The 21,137-nt window shown below is 44.9% G+C and overlaps 1 protein-coding gene across 1 annotated transcript; it reads left to right on the top strand.

The window, feature by feature from the left end:
- The first annotated feature begins 16,414 nt into the window (after positions 1-16,414).
- LOC144160533 (uncharacterized) lies at positions 16,415-19,833 on the top strand. Its single transcript, XM_077691801.1, has 4 exons — positions 16,415-16,475; positions 17,089-17,389; positions 17,530-17,659; positions 19,789-19,833. Exons 2-4 carry the CDS (start codon positions 17,091-17,093, stop codon positions 19,831-19,833), a joined length of 474 nt encoding a protein of 157 aa, XP_077547927.1. The 5' UTR covers positions 16,415-16,475; positions 17,089-17,090.
- The last annotated feature ends 1,304 nt before the right edge of the window (positions 19,834-21,137 follow it).

The raw sequence follows: 21,137 nt of genomic DNA, 5'->3' as shown, positions 1-21,137 counted from the left end.
ATGGTTCGGAGGAACGCAGCCTTCCTGGTTTACTGGCAGAGCATGGGGAGACTGGGGCGGACTTCAAGAGGAATTCTGCGAATGTTTCTTTGAAACTGACTCGGTGAAACTGTCTCGGTGGTTTTGACAGCGATGACTAACATTGGCGAAATGTTAGGTGTGTGTATGCATCCTGTATTTTTTTCTTTATGAGGGATCGTTGCTTCCATCTTAAATTTTGGTGCTTCGGGATAGCGCTTCCTTCCAACTTTGCCAGTGATCTCGACTTGCGTGCAGGGAAGCACTTGCTCGAACTTTTACGGTAGCTGTTGCGTGCTTCGCATGCTTTCAAAACTTCTCAGACTGCATGTGCTGAAGACATTGCCCGGTTGAGTGACTCTTCGATATAAGTAAAGCACAAATGTTCGCACACACGGCCGCCTCAATCGGCACTGCCATCATAGTGCATGTTTGCCCACACTCCCGACCGAACACGCATTATTGCTGCCTGCCGATGAGTTCAGCCTTACCCACGACAGATACACCCAGCCATTGTTGTACCTATTGTAACACTTTTAGTGAGTAGTAGGGTGAGAGCGTCCGGCGGGCACCTTTTCTAAGCCATAAACTTTACCATTCGAGCAGCACCTAGTTGCACATAGTGGTACTCCACATTATGGTTACAGATGTTCTATAAGTATAGTCGTGAGTGCTCATTCGCAGCACTGAAACTGTTGCAGCAGCAAAAACAAACGTGCACGCGTCATTTTAAAAAAAACTGTGCTGTTGCAGCCACTTGTAGAAAATTTGAGATACCATTGGTACAATGGGGATGGTGTTGAAATTCAAGGGTCCCCCGAACAGTGGGGAACAGTTGACAGGTTTGCTTACTTCTTTTATTTCATTTGATTGCTTCATAAATATTTCAGTTTTCCACTCCAGGGTCATTGATGCGAGATCAAGATGCCGACAAGAGAGTTGTGGCAGCCATTAATAATAACGCAAGGAAAGACAAAGACAGAGATAGAAAGGCAATGTAAACACAAGCACGACGCTAAACGATGCTGATTATGAAGAAATCGATAAATACACTCTGCGAATGCCATCTATGTGCACTGAATGCCAACAAAAAGAAATTGCATGCAATACATAAGGACAAATAAATACATAAAACGGACTTTGGTTTCTCTTTTATTTATTTAACACCTGTGTGCCAATAACGGGGCTAAGGTAAACTGACTGCTGTGGGGCAGGCATGGCAACAGCCTTGTGTGGGCTTCCTCTGTCGTGCATAGAATAATCTGAATCTGTCCATTGGTAGGCCATGCACCTTTGGCCAATAGTAGGCCCTACATACTTGGCCAATGGTAGGCTGTAAATTGGACATTTGTAGGCCATACTTTGGCCACTCTTAAGCCATAAGTCTTTGGGCAATGGTCGACCAAACATTTTAAATGGTATTACGGGCAAAGCAGATTGTCCAACGAATGACAGCCAATCTCCAACCTTAGACGGCCAAGGACCATTTTGGGGAAAGGGCCAAACATTTGGCCGAAGGTTGGCCGGGAAAAAACAGCTGGCCAATTTTCTTTAGGCAAATATAGGCCTCATATATATGTTCTGCCTGGGTCTCCAGCAAAGAGAAGCTGAATTTCGCTCTGAACGAGAACTAGCTTTCCAGTCTCATTCGCGTTGGGAGTGCTACTGTTTAAAACCAGTTTTGCGGGTTTCCCGACGTTCCGGCGGGGAACATTCGCTTTATCCTCCACGGTTCATTACAAAGTGCCAGTAATATTGTGGCTAATGCGATTTTTCAGCCTACCAAACATGATACGTTTTGCGGCCTAGTCGTGGTGCAAGCGAAATTTATAGCTTTATTTAGACAGAATTCCGAACACACGGCTGCTGCAGCAATATTTCTTTTGATGCAGCTGAAAACAAGCAAACAGCGAAAAGGCAGCCAACGCAGAGCAGCTTATGTATGCCCACCGCGTAATGATGGGATGCGCTTCTCATAAAGTTGTTTTACCCACAACTGGCTGGGAAGACACCTTTCCTGCTCTTCCTCTGTTTGAAGAGCAGCATATTCTTGACTTTTATTCGGTGAGGTAGTCGACTGACAGGCCCAACGAGATCCTACAATTTCAGCGTGGAATACGTCTGGGAAGACTAACAGGAGCAAACAAATGCGGGGTTTGTTACTAAGAACGCCTAAGAACTGCTGCCAACTCGTTTAACATTGAGTTGTATGTGTGTTTATTCAGATGCACCCTCGCCCTGTTTTAGTTGCGGCTAGCCGCTATGAAAGGACTATCAGTGGCACGTTTTTTGGTGAGCGCGCAGATTGCGACTACTCAAACTTTGTAAACCAGAAGTGGTAAGGACTAAAGCATACTTAAAGGCACTGCTCTAATCTCCACGAAATGTTCCGAACAAGCCTCCGTTGGCTTCCAGGCAGTAATATATTTTAGGTTATTTATTTATTTATTTACAAATATTTTAGATCCAAAACGTACTACAGAAAGGAGTGGGGGGGTACACCACTATACCACAAAACAATGGTTGTACAGCCGGTAAAACACTTGTCTATAACAGCGATTTCAACTTCAACCAGCTACATCCGAAAACTGCCGAAACATACTCGTTCCAAACATGTCGGAAGCAAAAGCGAAGGGCTAAGACTTCAGAATTCCGCAGTAGTTTTATTCAAATCCCGCTCCGGCGGGGCAGGATAGGGCTGAGAGTACGAACGCTGTGTTATAGACAAGCCTTTTACCGGCTGTACATAAGAGGAAGTACATAGGATTACAACACACGGTAACAAATGAAGTTTGTAGGGCAGTCTTCAATCGGGAACGCTCTGATATGGCAGCAGTGTAGGCGGGGAGGAGGTTCCAGTCAACGCTGGTTCTTGGAATGAAAGAAAAATTATATAGGTTAGTTCGACAAGAAAAAACACAAACTTTGTTTACATAGCTTGTGCGGGATGAAATACATGTAGGCGGTAGCGTCAGCTGTTCTTCCAAATGAATGATGTGGAAAAATATTTTTTTGAAAAGGCAAAGACGATAATATTTGCGACGTTCCAACAACTCAGGCAGGCAAAGAACACATTTTCTTGAGGTTACGCTGGCATTACGGCTTTGGTGTGATACAATTACACTAGTCGCACGATTCTGGATGGCTTGAACGCATCGGGCGAGTGTGATTTTTACGGGGTTCCAAATCGCGCAGGCGTACTCTAATTATGGACGAATGAGTGACTTAAAAAATGTTAATTTAACATCCCACGGCACGAAGTAGAAGTTCAGGCCGAAATATCCAAGCAAGCGGTTGGCATTGTTAGTTATGCACTCTACATGCATATTCCATATAAGATATTCTGTCATCTGCAGCCCAAGGTATCTGTAAGGGTCAACGGAAGAGAAAGGAATATTATTCAAATGATACGCATTCGGGTTGTTAGGTAGCGCAAATATTCGCAAGGTTTTGCATTTAGTGATACTTATTTCACAAATCAATTTTTGCACCAATTAAAAAGGCTCCTAAGATCATCCCGGAGGTCATGCAAATAATGTGGAAAGCTAATTTTGTGGTATAAAACACAATCATCGGAAAAACGCTTGATGATTGAGTGAGTAATTCAACTGGGAAGGTCGTTACATAAGCGAAAAACCGGAAGAGACATAAATTGATCTGTATAAAAAACCATCAGCAATAATGTATTGCGTGCAATTAGAAAGGAAACTTTTTATCCAAAAAGTACATTGTCATCTATTTTTACCTTGCAGAGTGTAAGAATAAGTAAATCATGCGAGATAGAGTCAAAAGCCTTGGCAATGTCGAGGAAAATACATTGAGTATCAAAACCCTTGTCTACATTCTTGAACATATCATCAGTGAAAGAAAGGAACTGTGTGTCACATGATCGATATTTTCTGAAGCCATGTTGCCAATTAGTGAAAAACGAATTAGACACTAAGTACCTAATAATAAGGGAACACAAAATATGCTCAAACATTTCACAGGGAATACCCGTTAATGATATAGGACGGTAGTTGCCTGGAAAATGTGAATCATCAGACTTGTGAACCGGAACCACCTTCCATTTTATCCAATCAGCAGGAGGGGCACTTTGCTGCAAAGAATGCGCAAAATTGTTAGACAGAATATTAGCCGATGACAGTTCTGTACATTTCAGCATTTTCGAAATAATCGACTCCGGGCCAGAAGAAGAAATTTTTACATCCGTATTTATTTTGCACACACCTGGGCAGTCAACATTTATTGAATCCATATGTTCAAAAGTTTTGCAGCGTGCAACACGAAGACTAGCGGGATCAAAAACATGGAAATCTGCAGAAAACGCGTCAAAATAGTGTTCAAAAGAAGTTGCGTTGCTCTGGAGATTGCCAAATTTAAAAGAGAAGCGCTACGGGTCCGCTTCGTACGTACCTTTCGCCCAGTATCCCTTCACATTAACTTACCGTTCGCAAAGATGAACGCAGCAGTGCGCGAGCATCGTGCCTTATGTTTTAAGAGCACTAGGAGCGCGTAGAAAATAACCAAAAATCTCTCTTTTGAAGGCTGCAGAATGATCAAGCGATGGGTCAAAACGCGTAACTGAAAAGATGTTCCTGGCAGATGGTGCCTTAATCATAGCGCCGTGGCGTTAACCACCAGCGCTGCCACCGCTGAATGTTCAGTGTGGCCCGCCTTTTTGCAAAGGGTCTACGGTCTGGCTTTAATATATATTGTCACGGGACACCTAGGCGGCCAATGCCCCATCATGGCTTATCACAGAAGACGACGAGGACGACGAAGAAGTGGCTGGCTCGCAGCGCGCGCTGTTATGACCGCATTCTGAATTCTGTAAATAGATTGTTGCTCATCTTTCAACCATCGTTCAAGTCATTGGCTCTGCCGCCACGTTACATTTGGTGGAGAGTGCGGGTCGTCATCTCCGTCCAGCCAAGCTTATATAAACGACCTGCCAGAATGTCTCGTTTTAGTAATTGCTTGCTATATGCTGACGATACAACCATCTATGCTTACAATAAATCGGCAAACGTAATAGTTGATCAATTAAATTATGATCTAAGCAACCTATCCCACTGGTGCGCAGAAAACAAACATTGCATAAATCCTACAAAGACCCATTTTGTAATCTTTCACTCGCAGCTGCGCACAATTGAACTAACATCGCCGTTACGGTTACAAAACCATGTCATTCATCCCTCATCAGATGTGATGTTACTAGGCTTGCTGCTGGACCAACACCTCAAATTCAATCTGCACACTAAACTGCTATCTAAAAAAATCGGATTCGGGCTAAGGGTACTTATCAAATCACGTCACTATTTTCCGCGTTACATTATGATCTCTCTTTATCACGCTTTCATTCATAGCCATTTGCAATACTGCGTGTCTACATGGGGTAACACATACGCCACTCATCTTGCGCATGTGCAACATTTACAAACCCAAGCGTTGAGGCTCATTATGTTTAGTTCTTTCATGGCTCACGCGAAACCGATATTTCACAGCTTAAATATTTTGCCTGTGATAAATATTTTTCAACAAAAGGTAACCACAGTGATTTACCGTGCTCGTGGCCAGTAAATATTTATTGACAGCCTAACAGCCACTGCTCTGCTTATTTACAATAGCACGCGGTTTTCCAAAAATAACAATGTTTTACTACCCAAAGCCAAAACAAACTATGGTCAATTTACGGCTTACTTCATGGGCATTTGCATATGGAAGCACCTCCCCAACCACATAAAATCCTCTCGCATGTCAACACAGTTTAGTAGAAGGTTGAAGCAATATTTCGTTACACTCTTATTACAAACGGATGGATAACTTCATAGGATTCCCCAAATATCATGTTTTCTAAGTTTTTGAGTGAGTCGTCACTGCTTCCTTATGCTTGTTTCTACGCAGTTTTTTGTCTCAGCTTTGAGTTGACAGTTAACTTTTCAATTATGCTGATGACTGTACGCTGATGACTGTATTGTTCAAAACTTCATGGCATATATTATTCTTGTATAATGTCCAAACTAATTTGTCTATGAAGTGTTTTTTTTTTTGTACTAATAAGGTTACTTTATTCAGCAATGTATAATTGTAGCTGCTTTCAAATGTAGCAATGTTTGATATCTTTTCATGGGAGCTCCCCCGGACAGTTCTTTGGAACTTCGGGACCTCCTCCTGTATTGCGTTTCCGTTTGAACAATAAACAATGAACAATAAACAAAGCTTCGCACCTCATGGGCATCACTGTAATCATCGAGGGTGCGTGAACCGCGTCGGGCAGCCCCAGCCCCACCGCTACAAGAACTCGACGACGTCCCCCGCCCCGCGTCCCCAGCCCGTGACGAGCCGCTCCGACGACGACGTTTGACCTGACCACGACGACGACGTGTCCCCAGCCCTGGGGTCCAACGTGGTAGCAAGCCCTCCCCGGTTTGTCATTCCTTTGTGGGCGCGTCGCTGCTGTGGGCCGGAGCTCACGAAACCCATCCCCTTACATGCGTGGTGGCAAGAGCTTAACTGTATATTCTCATCACATCGTTCACCTTCACCGAGCTCATCATGCTACTGCGGCCTAGACCGGGACGGTCGCCTGCGAGCAAAGGGTCATTTTACGCCATCAAAGACGATGGAAACAGCAGCCGCATGTGGCGTCACGAACAAGCTTCTGCGACGACGACGAAGCTGTGTGGGGCATGCTGCCTGGCATGCGTGTTTCCACATTGCTCATCTGCGTCCCTATCATCACCGCGCTGCAGCTTCGACCGGGACGGGCGCCCTTGACCGGGGGGGTAATGTCACGGGACGCCTAGGCGGCCAATGCCTCATCATGGCTCATCACAGAAGACGACGAGGACGACGAAGAAGTGGCTGGCTCGCAGCGCGCGCTGTTATGGCCACCTTCTGAATTCTGTAAATAGATTGTTGCTCATCCTTCAACCATCGTTCAAGTCATTGGCTCTGCCGCCACGTTACATTTTGGCCACTGCTGAATGTTCAGTGTGGCCCGCCTTTTTGCAAAGGGTCAATGGTCTGGCTTTATTATATATTGTGTCTAAGCATTTTTTTCGTCATGGTGGCAGAAACATGTAGTGACGGGCAGATACACAGAACAACATTTCAGTTTTCGGATAGTCAAAGAACGGCTATTGTTTTAAAACCAAGATACCGTTGGTCCGATTATTCAAGGCCCGTCCAAGGCCTGCCCATTATAGGTGTTCGTAACCAGGTACGCAGCAAGGGCGGCGCCAGCAGCTATCATAACTAGTTGCCCAATGCGGAGTTGAATTGTGTGCCACGTGTTGGCAGTAGCCGCAGGTTGACCTACATGTCTTTAGTTAATAACTAACGCCAGTATACTTAATGCAAACATGTAGCTGTATTGTTGCATAGTTAAGTTTATCACCTCACGCCCACGTCCTGCGTGACTAATTCTATCGCACCTAATATTAATAAAATCTAGTGGTTTCCCTTCACGTTTGTGGAGTGTGAAATACAATGCTACACGGACACCGCACGCTACCACCGCAAAATTAGCCAATGCAGTGACGGTGATCGACCTCCAGAATACCCAATTCACCGCTACCACGATATGCACAACATCGAGAGACGCCGTTGAGGCAATTGCCATAGCCCTAGCAGCCACAACCAAGTGCGATTAGATCACAGTCACCACGAACTCCGAAGTCTTCCGCAACTTACTGCTCGGCCGCATATAACCCGTCGCCCTCAAGAACCTACGGACCACCGAGTAGCGTCCGATGTACATATTTTCGACCCCTGTACATGAGTATCCTGGCAGAAATATTACGGCACAGGGTGCTCCCGCGTAAACAACATCCGAGCAAACTCCCAGGCCACCCGAGACCAGGAGAATACCCCAGCACAATCAAAGGCTACGCGGACATCGTGTATTACTTCAGAAGGAAGCGTCAACGGGTTCCTCTCAAGTGAAACGTTCCGTATATAAGGATTTAAACTTTAACAAAACAGCGCGAACCACGGGACAAAGGGAAGACGAGGACTACACAAGCACTGACTATCAACTGTTTATTTGAAAGCAAAGAACGAAATATATAGGCGGAATATTATCAAAGAGTAGCCGCACGCATGATCAGTGAATGAATTAGGTTATTTGCTAACAGAGGGAAAGTCACAATCAATGGAAGACGCTATCTTGACAAGTATGATTTTTCTTTTTCCAGGAGAGCTACTGAAGGGGTGCTTACACACGAGGTTCCTCTTTTGTGTATCGCAAACGCTTCACAAATTTCGTGCGTGCGCTGGCCCTTGTATCTTCTTAAGATACTATATTTGTCGAACTGTGGTGTACATCGGCAAGCCTTGGCGTGTTGGGCAAGCATGCTGCCCGTGCCGGTCTTCAGTGTGTTGGCATGCTCCCTTAACCTGTCGTTGATGCACCGCCCGGTTTGTCCCACGTACGACTTGCCACAAGGCACCAAGGGGATCTCGTAGACCACCGCGTCCTGGCATTCGACAAAGGGCTTGGTGTGATTTACTTGGAATCCTTTCTCCGCTGCTTGATCTACATTCACTCTCCTGCAGAGCCCGCCCAGTTTGTTGGGGGCAGAAAACAGCAGCTGTACACCCGAACGTCCTACTATCTTTTTGAGTTTGTGGCTGACACCATGAATGTATGGAATTACTGCTTTTATCTTGCGGCTTTCTTGCGGCGTTTTCGGTGTGGTAATCTTCCTCGTGTCGCTCAAAAGTTTGCTGGCTATGCTGCTAAGAAGGAATTATGAGAATACTGAATTCATGCGGAATATAGCGCACATTCTCGTAACTAACGCAGATAATCATTTCAAAAACAACCGAATGAAAAGAAGTGTAATAATATATACGTTCGGTGCCGATTTGCGTTTTTGTTGTATTAAAACGCTAAAGGCAGTGCATTATGTTTTTCGTACCGTTTTTTTATGCTTTTCGTTTATTCCGTATGTACGGTATTCGCACGGACCATTATCTGGCGTGCCTGGCAGTCTTAAAGATATATAACCGGTGTCACAATTTTTCAACGTAATAGGGTACTATCATTTGTTTCGAAAACATATTCTTGTTTTCATTCGGGGGTTGTGTCAGCCGAGTTACAAATTTTGTATTACCATAATTCTGTACATATGGAATGTTTCGGGGTGGGCTCCCCCTCACTCCCACCGTTCCCGAGCCGAAACGTCCACACTCCGCTGGCTCCAGACCAAGTCCTGCCCCCCCTCAGCCGCACTCCACGATGTCTACCTTTACCAATATAAACCACCAAAAACTATTGCTCCCAGCCCAGCAGCTTGTTCCATCTGGTCTAGGAATGCGAGCAATCCCCATCCCTCACTCACCATCAATCCCCGTATTCTGTACGAGCAGTGGTTGGACCGGCTGTCCAGCTCCGACCTCTCGAAAGAGCGCATGCTGATAGAAATTGCACGAGCAGCCAGCAATGACCAAGGCATGGCGGACTAATGTACTCCCCCCCCCCCCCCCCCACGAGTGCTGCATTCACCATACTGCGCCAATGAGCTAGTGACTAAACATGTTTATTCTCTCTCTCAACAATTCCTTTTCTTTTCTAAATCCCCGTATCCGAACCGGACGTATACCCAAGTTGGCGTAAAAAGTCTCCGGTGACCTGAAAAAAACACAGAGTGCCGTAATATTAGGCCTTTGATAGCAAACATAATCACTTTTATGTTTACGCGTTCGTGTAGTTCTAATTTGGACTAATTGGTTTAAAAAAAAGAGAATACTTTATATCTTGAATTCAAAGACCTATCTGAACAATCAAAGATTTTTTTATTGTTACTCAAAATAGGCCGCAAGTGAACTTACACATATTTGATAAAACAAAGATGGCTGCTTGGAAAACAAAAATATCTCACGCAGTTTTACGAACGGACAGTTTTAAACTATCGGAACAGGTGCGGACCTGCACACAGTATATGAGGGCTGAACTCCTCTGTCCCACACAGAGGACTAAAAGCCTCGTGCAACATTGGTGCCGCACTCTTACTAAAAGCCTTAATCTTGGCGTTACTGCCCTCATGCAAAAATAAAGACTACACTCGTAACGCATAGCGCAAGAAATGTTTCCGAATGCGGTTTTTGGCATCTTAAATGATCACAAAACAGATGTGTCATAACACGCCACTCCTTTTAAACGGGCCATAAAGCAAAAGTGCAAGTTTTGGTTCGGTGAATAGATAGTATGGTTCGAATAAATATTACACCTACTTTATGCAAAACTGCAAAAAAGAAATCGAGATAATATTGAAAACAAATCGTCAACGTCATCAGCAAGAGCCTATTTAGGTCCACTGCAGGACTAAGGCCTCCTTTACTGACTTTAACCCGCTTCTGTACCGCGCTACCCGGGCTCAAACTAAGCCTCGGAATTTTCAAAAATCCATCTCTCCATAAAATGAATGACCTTCCTAGTCTTCTAGTCCCGTCTCCAGGTGTCTATTCGGTTGTCCTTGTAGTCTAGCTGTGGTCAGTTCGTTGTACCATATGGCCCAAGTCCATTTATTTTTTTATATAAGATATTGCCGCGAACAAAGCGTTGTATTTGTTTATATTTTGTTCTTCCGGCCCAGATGCACCGGGCGGTGTTATCTGTGCCCCAATCGAAGCGCCTGTTCTATTGTGCCTTTCTGGTGCCGCAAAGGTTATCTCATTTGATAGGTAGAATATCTTGCCCAAACGTCGCTAGCCTAGAATAGTCTGATTTGTCAACAGTGTTCTCGATGTATATCCACGGTTTGACTTACTCATGCCAAAACACTCGCGCCAAAAGGTAAATTCCAGCAGAGCTGAGGCCGCGGCATTTGATTTGGAACACGCCTGTGCACGTTACTTTGTTGACTGCTTCGCAGAAACGTACTGCCCAAGGTGGAGTAAGTTTCTGCAAAACAAAGTTGGACATCCACCTTAATCCAGTCATACGGCTACAAAGAAAAACATTATCAACTGTCTCAAAAGCTTCGCAGTTGAAGAAAACTTCGTGCTGGTCCAGGCTTCAGACCCGGGACCTAACCGGAACACTCGTTCTACCAACTGAGCAAACCAGGATGCTAGACGTATGTCGCGCGAGAACGAATTGATCAACAACTCGAAGTGATGGACAGGTGTTAACCGATCACATTTGGGTGACATTCACAAGGTGGAGTAAGTTTGTGCGAAGGGAAGTTTGACATCCCCCTCAATTAAGCCGTACAGTTACAAATGATAGCTAAAGAGCTTTCTCAGAAACTTCGCATTTGAAACAAAATTCGTCCTAGTCCAGCATTCGAACCCGGGACTACCGCTAGATGGTAGAACGAATGCTCCGGTTAAGCGGTGGTATCTGGTTTGAATCCTAGAACACGACGAATTTTTCTTCAACAGCAACGTTTCGGAGAAAGATGATCAGCTTTCGTTTGTAGACCTCCGGCTACATTGAAGTGGATGTCAAACTTTCCCGCAGATTTTTTGAGTTGTTAGGGAAGGAGAAGTGCGCTTGAAATAATTTGTTTTTCTTTCAAGCCAACCGCGTCATTGTTTTGCTCCGTGTCTTCTGGTAGAGGTGCCGGTTACCTGCACCTTAAACCTTCTTCAAGTTGTTAACCAAGCGCAACTCCTGCCAGCCGCAGAAAGCAACGTCGAAAGAAGAAAGAAGTCACGACGGAGGCCCTGAAAAACGCATCCACCATGACCAACGCGGTGAGCACTCCTGTAGCTCAGCAGCATCCCCGGGAGCCACCATCATTTCACGGGTCACGAGCCACCATTTCCCGGAAGATCCCAAGTAATGGCTCGAAGATCTCGATAGGCTACGGATGTTTAGCAGATGGGATGAGGACAAAACACTCAGGCAGGTTTTTTGCTATCTTGAACACTCCGCCCGCATGTCATTAGGGAACCACAAGAAAGCGCTGACTACCTGTACTAACTCAAAATTATCGAGACCGAGTTTTCAAAAACGTTCACTAACCTGGTTGCCAAGGAACGCGCCGAGCAGCTGCTGCAGACACGTACGCTGCATCCCAATGAAAGCGTGCTCGTGTTTGTCGATAAATTGAAGTGACTTATTCCCCGTGCGGACCCAGAAATGAGTGAGGAATTGAAAGCAAGGCTTCTGATGCGAAGTGTAACAAAGAGCTGTCCGCGCGCATCATCCGCAACATCCCGAAGACAGTCGCCGAATTCGTATCTGAGGCGGCCGCGTTGGAGAAGACAGTTGAAATACTAACGAGGCTGTACGACCGCGCAATCAGTGCTTTCATTCAGGAGAAGATATCTGCTGGGACTTTAGCTCCGACACACTACGCGAAACCATCCGTGCAAAGGTGAAGGAAAATTTCCGAAAACTTTTTCCAGTGACGCCACAACCTCAAGTCGCTTTCCTGACCAAGGTGATCCGCGAAGAAGTTTAACACGCTTGGGGAACTTCTAAGCCATCCGATACAGTTGCGAAAATTCTACGCTCCGCGCCCAAACAATTCTGTTTAGCAAGAGGAGGCGAAAGGATTTAAAGTAGTAGAAACATGACTGGGAGATTGTAGTGCCCGTCTTATTTATTTGGTTGCACGAATTGATTCCTAACGTGTAAATAACACACTGATAATTACTTGTACAGTGCTAGCCCAGAATACGTCCCTCTTGCCTTGACATGACTTTGGCGCGAAGGTTTAAAATTTGCTGCTTATTTTCTGGTTAGTTTTTGTTAACAAATGCATTTTCTGACTGCGATAGAGTGGCGTGCATTAGAAAAGGGCAGATCTCTCAAATCTAACTAAATTGTAGGTTGTTTTCATGGCCCATTTATGACTCAAAGTTTACCAGCCTCCTCTAAACCATTGCGATCAAAGCCGTGGATTGCAGCGACTTGGGGAATGTCGGTGTGGTACGTACGATTATTAAGTTGATGATGTTTTCCGGCATTGGTTCGATGTACATCTTGTCTAATGGTATTTCTCTGACCTTACGAAATAGCGTTGCTTCGTTTTTGTCGTCGACGCGTCTGAATACAAATCCCTCCTCGTACATCTTCAGAAGGCAAGTCGCCTCCCCGCCAGAAGAAACGCTCATAAGAATGTGGTCACGGAATTTTGGAGTATCAATCCTCAGGTTGATTCTGTAATTTGAAACATTGATCGTGTTTTAAAGGCGGAAAAACGATAAAGACGAAGGCTGAGGCGTTAAGAAAAGGGTCAAAATTCACAGTTTATTTTTACGGGAAGAAACTTATCAACGGACCCGGAATCACAATATTCAACTATATTTATTTTTTACAGGTAGTGGTAGTGATAGCTGGCTTACGCAGTTGTCTCTGAGAATATTTTCATTGCGTGGACTTCAAAAATTTCCATATTCACAGCAGTTAATGAGTGTACTTGCGTGTGGTGACTTCAAATCTTGAGATACGTCTGCACTCGTTGAAATAAGTAGCGATATTTTATACCCCATTATTCGTGTTTTTTGAGTCCTACATTCACACATCGTCCTGCCCGGACATTATACTTCGTGCTTCATGAAAACATGATAAGGTACACAATTTGCATATTGCACTCAACCGTCCAATTTTTGATTGGCGCTGTTATGAGGATCAGGTTTGTTCCTCCAAGGTATGTTTTGCCTGCTTTTTGCAGATATTTGTTTCACTTTGAACTAGAATAGTTGATGTTCGCACAACCAATGATATTTCTTGCAGACATTCTTACATAATTAGTGACTTGTTTTCTATAGGCGATATAACAGAATAACCATAAGCTATGATGTGTTCTGTATGCTACTTCTTTTTGGTACAGTCTAGAGTCGGTAGACGGCGGGAGTATCTTGACTTGCGGCTTATTACATTTTATTTTAAATTGTTGGTAGAGTTACAAGTACCTTATACTGAAAAGTACTCGAAGGCGCAATGACGCGGCGACGAGAAGAAGCAAACAATGCAGACCCGGAACCATATTTAAACTGAAAGTTATATAAAAAACTGTTTCTGCATTTCCAACAGTGAGTTTTAGTTTGAAGTGGTGCTTTGTGTGTCGTGTTTGTTTTTTTCAGTGCCGATAGGTTTTGCGCCCTAAGCCATTTTCCATCACGTTAAACCAACTCGCAAACATCAAGCTTTTAAAGAATTCTAAGAAGTCGAGAAAAAATCAAATCCCAAGCAACCGTTGATTGGAGGAAATAATGAGACCTGACATAAAAACGGGGCGTTTGTCATGGTAAAACTTCACTCTTACACAATGAAGAACAATAGAGCTGAGTCTGTACTATGTTATTTCAAAAGAAGTTTTGTTCCTCAGCTTATGTAGTTATTCGTAGTTATTCTTCAGAAATTGGTTAACAACTCAGAAACAAAGCCGAAATATACTATGCAAATAATATTCTTCGTCGAGACATGTAATATGCGTGAAAAAGTATTTCAAATGAAGTTTTGTTGCTCAGCTCAGGTACTTTTTTGTAGTTAATCTTCAGAAATGGGTTAACAACTCAGAAACACAGCCGAAATATACTATGCAAAGAATTTTCTTCGTCGAGGCATGTAATATGCGTGAAAAAGTATTTCAAATGAAGTTTTGTTGCTCAGCTCAGGTACTTTTTTGTAGTTAATCTTCAGAAATGGGTTAACAACTCAGAAACACAGCCGAAATATACTATGCAAATAATGTTCTTCGTCGAGGTATGTATAATGCGTGAAAACGACTAAGGTTTTTGACACTTTTTTATAAAAGCAGCTTCGATCTTGCAGTATACAGACAAGGGTCAGATAGAACCAGTCGTGTAGTGTAGGGATTACCTAGGATTTCTGAAGATACCCACATGGTTCATTTAAAAAAAAAACAAAATGTCACAGGGCGCAAGCACCCTTACCTCCTACATTCCCTTGCCCACATGACCTAGAGGCATTCTGTTCAGGTAAACGCTTTTCTTCTCTATCTTTCTATTAAGCTGCAGGAACGTTTATGAGTTATTTAGAATTTCGGGATAGATTTTGGTGATGATATTTGATTTTCTTTCATCCATATACATTTTAGTGCCAGGTTATCGTCACACCACCGCAGTGGTTGAGGCGCCGAAGATATCAATAACAAACTAAGATGCTCGAGCGTTCTTTTCCCATAAGAACGACTTATGACCGTGGTTGCAACACTTATGCGGCCAAACTCCAAGGCAAAACTATGGACCACGTTGAGATTGCACGTGGATGAGGGAAATGTTTTGCTTCAAAAGTCCGAGTGTCATTTTTGGTTCAAATGAGAATTTTCATCTTTTTGTGACATTATATCGGTGTACCTTATTATTGGCAAGAAAATCGGTTGCCTGCTACTGTATAAACCGCTTTCTATCCTCTGTAGAAAAGACAGCATCGTGCATTTTAGTGATATAAGGGTTTGGTTTCACAGCAGCATGGTCATTGCGAAGGTGTGCACCAATATATGTTCTGTGTGAAGCGTGCGGAGATAGCATTATTAGTGAGGGGATATAAATTCGTTTATTTTTAACAGAGTTCTGATCGAAGTAAATTATTATCGCTGATGTGAAATGTTCCCTTGCCAAACAAGCCGACGCCCTTCGTGGCAATCAAGTTTTGGCGCATCATCGCCACTAAAGAAAGCGTACTTCTACAAGGAGGAAACATTGGTAATGGAGAGTTTGTAATCAATCTGCATTGCCTTAGTTGTGGTTTGGCCCTGTATATATCGATGGCTTACATGCTACCAGCTTTAAAGATACGGTGAAGATTTGAACAAGCCTGTCATTTCTATTCGTAGCTGCTGTCATGCATCTTGATTGTACCTTACAAATGTTTTAGCTTACTGTAGAAGTGATGGCAATTCTGATGCCTATAGCCAACTACTGTGTGGATTCTTACAGGAATATTCTGAGTACCAGTAAAATAGTTTAGCCTTGGCTGATACTCTATAAATAACGATAAATTGAGTAAATACCCCCAGCTCATGGCCCGCTGTCTGAAGCGAGAGGAACTAGAACTTTGAACAAAGTTGATAAATGCAGAAAAAAAGCATATTGAATGAACTTTATTTCCGTACATTCCCTAAATATGTGCGACAGCCGGTTGCAAACCCGTTCGAGGTATTTAAACTTTAAAGCTCGAAGAATGATCAATCAATTTCACTCATTGCTTTCGGGGACTATTCAGAAAGTCTGCCTATTAGGCAAAACAAAACTATGTGTGAAGAACAAAGACGAATTACGCGTAGTTCTGCTACAGTTTCCGTTGCAGTTGTAGCTTGCAGTAGTCTATGTTATGCTAAAATGCTCATGTTTGTCGGGCCTTTCTATAGGACATGAGGCTTTTAAAACAACGAAATGTTTTATGAATATAAATGTAGAAGCAAGACCCACCTATTTTCAAATTAAATTTTTCAGAGAGCCTTGAAAAACTACAAATTGATGCAAATAATTGAAACACAGCATATAAACCTGTGACAGTTCCGGAACTTGTGAGTATAGCAACTTTGCACACTGTCTTCGTATTCCATGCCCTTGTCAAACATTTTATAGTGTAAACATGTTACTACAAACACGACGTTATTCCGCAAGTGCTTTACAAGGTGCTTGTCAGTTCTTAAAGCGTAACAAATCCATGGTGGTTGTTCCTGAGTAATGAATATAGCTCTATTTCGTATGCTGCGGTTAGCGAATGACACGCAGTACGACAGCCAAGCGAAAAATATAAATAGATCTCTCATGATTTTGTGGTTAGGTTAATAAAGGACATCCGCATTCAAACAGTGTTCAAATCGTAACCACAAACCGCACTATTCTAATAAACAAGAAGTTAACTCACTTATCTCCCCGCCCCCATTTTGCGTGGAAAAGTACATATCCTCCAATTGCGATATTCAAATTCTTGTGCTCGAAGGCAAACTTCGGCTGAAAATAGACCATAAATTTATTAAACATTATGTGCTTTGCACTTTCTCTCATAAATACACTTTAGGAATGTCGGTAGCAAAGCAAGCGAAACATAAATGTGTCATTTTTCTTTACAAATACCAGAATTTTTAACCCTTGCTGCGAAGAAAGCATTTGAGAACTGTTTCGCTGCTGCAGACATGGCACTCTTAAACTCGGGCGGAGCTGGGCAGGCTGCACCCGGAGTCGACCTCCTCCTCGAGAGGGGGCCACAGGGCAACCCCGGGATGGTCATCCTCATAGACTTCAGGACTGCCCTGCTACACCTGCACACGGCCGAGCAGCAAACCAACAGCAGCGGCTGCCGGGAGCCCTCCCTTGCGGCCAAGCTCCACCGGGTGGCCTCCCGAAGCTGCGACCTGCGGCTCCACTGGCTGCCGGGCCACAGTGACACCGGAAGCATGCGGACGCCGGTGCCCGAGCCTGGGAGGCCCACCAGGTGCGCACCCCTGTTTCCTGGGACATCACTGACTTCAACGAGGCCCGCCCCACCCTGGCACGCATGGTGCAGACGGTGCAATCCCACCATCGATTTGTGACTGGCCTGTCGCCACGGCCACTGCCTGCATGCATCAGCAGGGATGGCCGCTACCTGCTGCTCCGCATGCGGCTTGACTGCTGCAATGTGGAAGAGCGCCTGCACAGGCACTGGCGCAAGCACTCCTCAACTGGAGACGGCGCTAGGGGGCCAGACTACTCAAACGTCCTCGTAGGGGATCTCAAGCAAACCCGCCGTATCTGCGCAAAAAACCAACTCTGCCATCCTAATTTGGTATCACTATCACGAGTAAGTCAACCGGCATCGATTGATACCATCCTCATCCCCATTCGATCACCCGAACCCTCAAATCAGCGATAGAAGATTCCCGCAGGTGGGTCGCTTGCCTAAGCCTAACGCACCTCGCCTCGCCATCGGCCCTACCCAGTATAGCTACGGCCACCACTGCAGCCGACGTAAACGGGCAGCTGCGGCATGCCGCAGTGACACTCACCGACCCGACCACCGACGCCACGCCGAATGCCGCAGGTTCTACAATTGCATCGAACTCAACCAAAGTACCTACGAGTGACGCTCTTCTAACCATGCCGAACGCCTTTCCGTCGTATACGATACCAGAACCCTCTCTGGAATAAATATATATCGCTGTCGATGACGACGACGCTTGTCCCATTAAATCACACCCCAGCTCCAACCGCTGGATCGTAGTGCGCCGTAGACACCGCGCTCTCACGTCAATGGCACCACTCAATCACAGAACCGCTTTCCAAACCACCGACGGAACCGGCAATGACCGAAACAGCCCGAGCTCACCCCGACAGTTCGTTCCCCCCCACCCCCCCAATCGCCACCTCCGCAATGGGACATTGATTGATTGATTTATTTATTGATTGACGGATTGATTGATTGATTGTAGGGTTTAACGTGCCGACTCAACGTTGGTGATGAGGCGCGCAGTAGTGGAAGCTTCCGGGTTAATTTTGACCACCTGAGGATCTTTTACGTGCGCCGAACTCTCGTACCCAAAGGAGTTTTTGCTTTTCGGCTCTATCGGAAAAGCGACCGCCTCGGCCGGGAAACGAACCCGCGATCTCGTGATCAGCAGTACAAAGCCTTAGGCACTAAGCCACGCACTCGCACATCAAGGTAGTCCTGAGGCCATGAGGTGGCCTGAATCTCCCCGCATTTCAACCATGCAACTCGCATCTCTCATCCAGCTGCGAGCGCAGCTACTGCTCAACCGTGAGCACCTGCTTCGCTTGCATTACCAGCCCAATTTCATCGTAGTGAGTACTCCTCACGAAGACCCCGCCGACCGATACGCATCACTCAACACGCTCAGTACCGAATGCAAGATCTATTCCATCGTGTAACATGTGCCTGCACAGACAAACACCTGTGCCGGAGTCATCTCTATGCTGCCATCCACCACCAGAAGACGTCATCCAGACCCTCAATGAGCAGAACCACCATTTACAGATCATCGATGCAAGACGCATGAGAAATACTCCCCTCTTTGAAATTACCTTTATTAAAGGAGGCTGTCCTACTGGATCCGTTATCAGATCCGTAAACACAAGTCCTTACTATAAGCGTGCATATTTGCGGCAACTTTTTTTTATAAATTTTTTTGCAAGAAGTGAAATCCGTTTTCAATAAGCATTTCGTAGCACCTTTTCCTTTCATTTCGCCTTTATATTTGTGTAATTTCTCCTATACCTCCAATCATAACCTCACCCAACCTGCCACCATCGACACTAACGTTATTACCAAACCGTCAGCTACCGACATGCCGACGTCTACGAGCATGCCAGCATACATCACCTTGGCTTTGTGCCTGCGGACTGTAGTATGCCATCGTTCAGTCATAAATGCCATTAACATAATCCCCTACAATGAAGTTTCATGGCTTTCATCAAGTCCACATTTCGAAATGGGTGATACAGTTCATGACCTTAAGAAATGTTTGGCTGAGACGAAAACTATCACGTGCGACGTGAAGAAGTCCGGCGACCAACGTTGCCACTCTAAAGCAGGAAAACGTGCATTTGACAGACAGCTTTGAGCTAGAGCAAAATGGCTGGCTTAACAACGTAGAAATAAAGTGGCTACCACCAACCATCGGACAGAGGAGATGCGATGGCAATGAGAGTCACAGAGTACTAGCCATTTTCCGCTTGACCAGTCAGAATTTCACATTGCTGACAGCGTTCCCAACAAAACTAAATAATCGATGCAATTGTGAGGTTTCTAATCAGGACTAAGCGGAACGGGCTCCCACCGACAGCCAGGAAGGCAAGTTTAACTACTTCTAAGACCGGCTTTTCTCTGGTGCTCAGCATAACATCTATGTGGACGAGCACTTGATGCCGGCCAACAGGTGACCTGGCGCTGCTATCTCGAAAAAGAAAGACGTTTCCTCGAAGCATGTGTGAACAGGGAATGCCAATGCTTTTGCACAAAAAGAGATTAATATTAAACATTGCGAATTTGTTCACTAGGTGATTTAATGGAGACCACCTGAACGGCCTTATGAATTGCGACACACACTGTTTCATTTGACTAAGATAACCGACACACCACTTGTTACAACACATCAGTTCATTGCCTGTTTCACACAAAAAAACGCTAGATACTTCAAAACAATTATTTTGAAATGAAGTCTTCACTACATAATTCTGATAACTGAGTTGTTTTCTTGACAGCGTGACATGCGCCGTAGAAATGATATTATCAGAGACGTGATACCGCAGTGACACTGACGTCAGTGACACTGACCGCAGTGACACTGACGCAGACCGGCGCAGCCGGGCGGTAAAAGCAAAACACAAATAAACAAACCCAATGTATGGTTCGCGGCAATATTCGAGGCCTGGCTTCGTTTTTCCGGAACCATCAGACGTTGCCAAACTCCTAAAGAAGAGCTATTCCTTCGACGTGTTAACGGGCCGCTGGCCGTGTAGCTCCGATATTGAAATGCTTACAATACGGTCCGGCCGTCATAACATTTCGGCAGATAGCAACTCGGCAACTTGTTTATTATGGCAAGTTCGGTTCATTGCTCCAAATTTCGGAACACGAAACCTATTTTCTAAATTCTAAACATTTTTTCATTACATTGCTGGTGATTCTAATGTAGATATGGGTGCACATAACCCCGCTAAGCAGCAAATGATGGTCACCCTTCAATGTGCCGGTTTTATAAATGTAATCGAGAGCCCTACTCGCATAACAAACACATATCTTCTCGGTTACACCAATTGTCGCACCGATGAGAAGGCTTAATAATGCGATAGGGTTACTATGCCCATTTCTGGTTTTTTTCTTGCCTGCCAGCCGTCCCCTTTAGCCGCGCTTACCAAGCCTCTGCGAAAGTACTGGGCCGTCCACTTTAAGTGGGAACATGGCGCAGCGTAGCCGCGCTCAGCGGAGCGCCAGCACACAGGCCGCGGCCTCGCATCAAAGCTAAGCGGCGCAGGCTCATAGGGGCTTGAAGGAGGAGCTTCTTGTCGTCCGTTATTTTTTTGCTGGGAAGCACGCTTAACTTTCTGCATGCTTGTAGGACCTTGGCGCGCCGCGGCCGCGTAGCGGGAAAGCGCACTTCTTTGACTGCACCGCGTCATGTAGCTTCTGCGTACGACAAATGAGCGCTTCCGCTTTTCAGGTACACTGTCCAGTTCAATGCATG

This window comes from Haemaphysalis longicornis, unplaced genomic scaffold, assembly GCF_048455015.1.
Source record: "Haemaphysalis longicornis isolate Haplotype H1 unplaced genomic scaffold, Haemaphysalis longicornis Haplotype H1 scaffold_103, whole genome shotgun sequence".
NCBI classification, from domain to species: domain Eukaryota; kingdom Metazoa; phylum Arthropoda; class Arachnida; order Ixodida; family Ixodidae; genus Haemaphysalis; species Haemaphysalis longicornis.
This window is presented reverse-complemented; position numbering and strand designations above follow the sequence as displayed.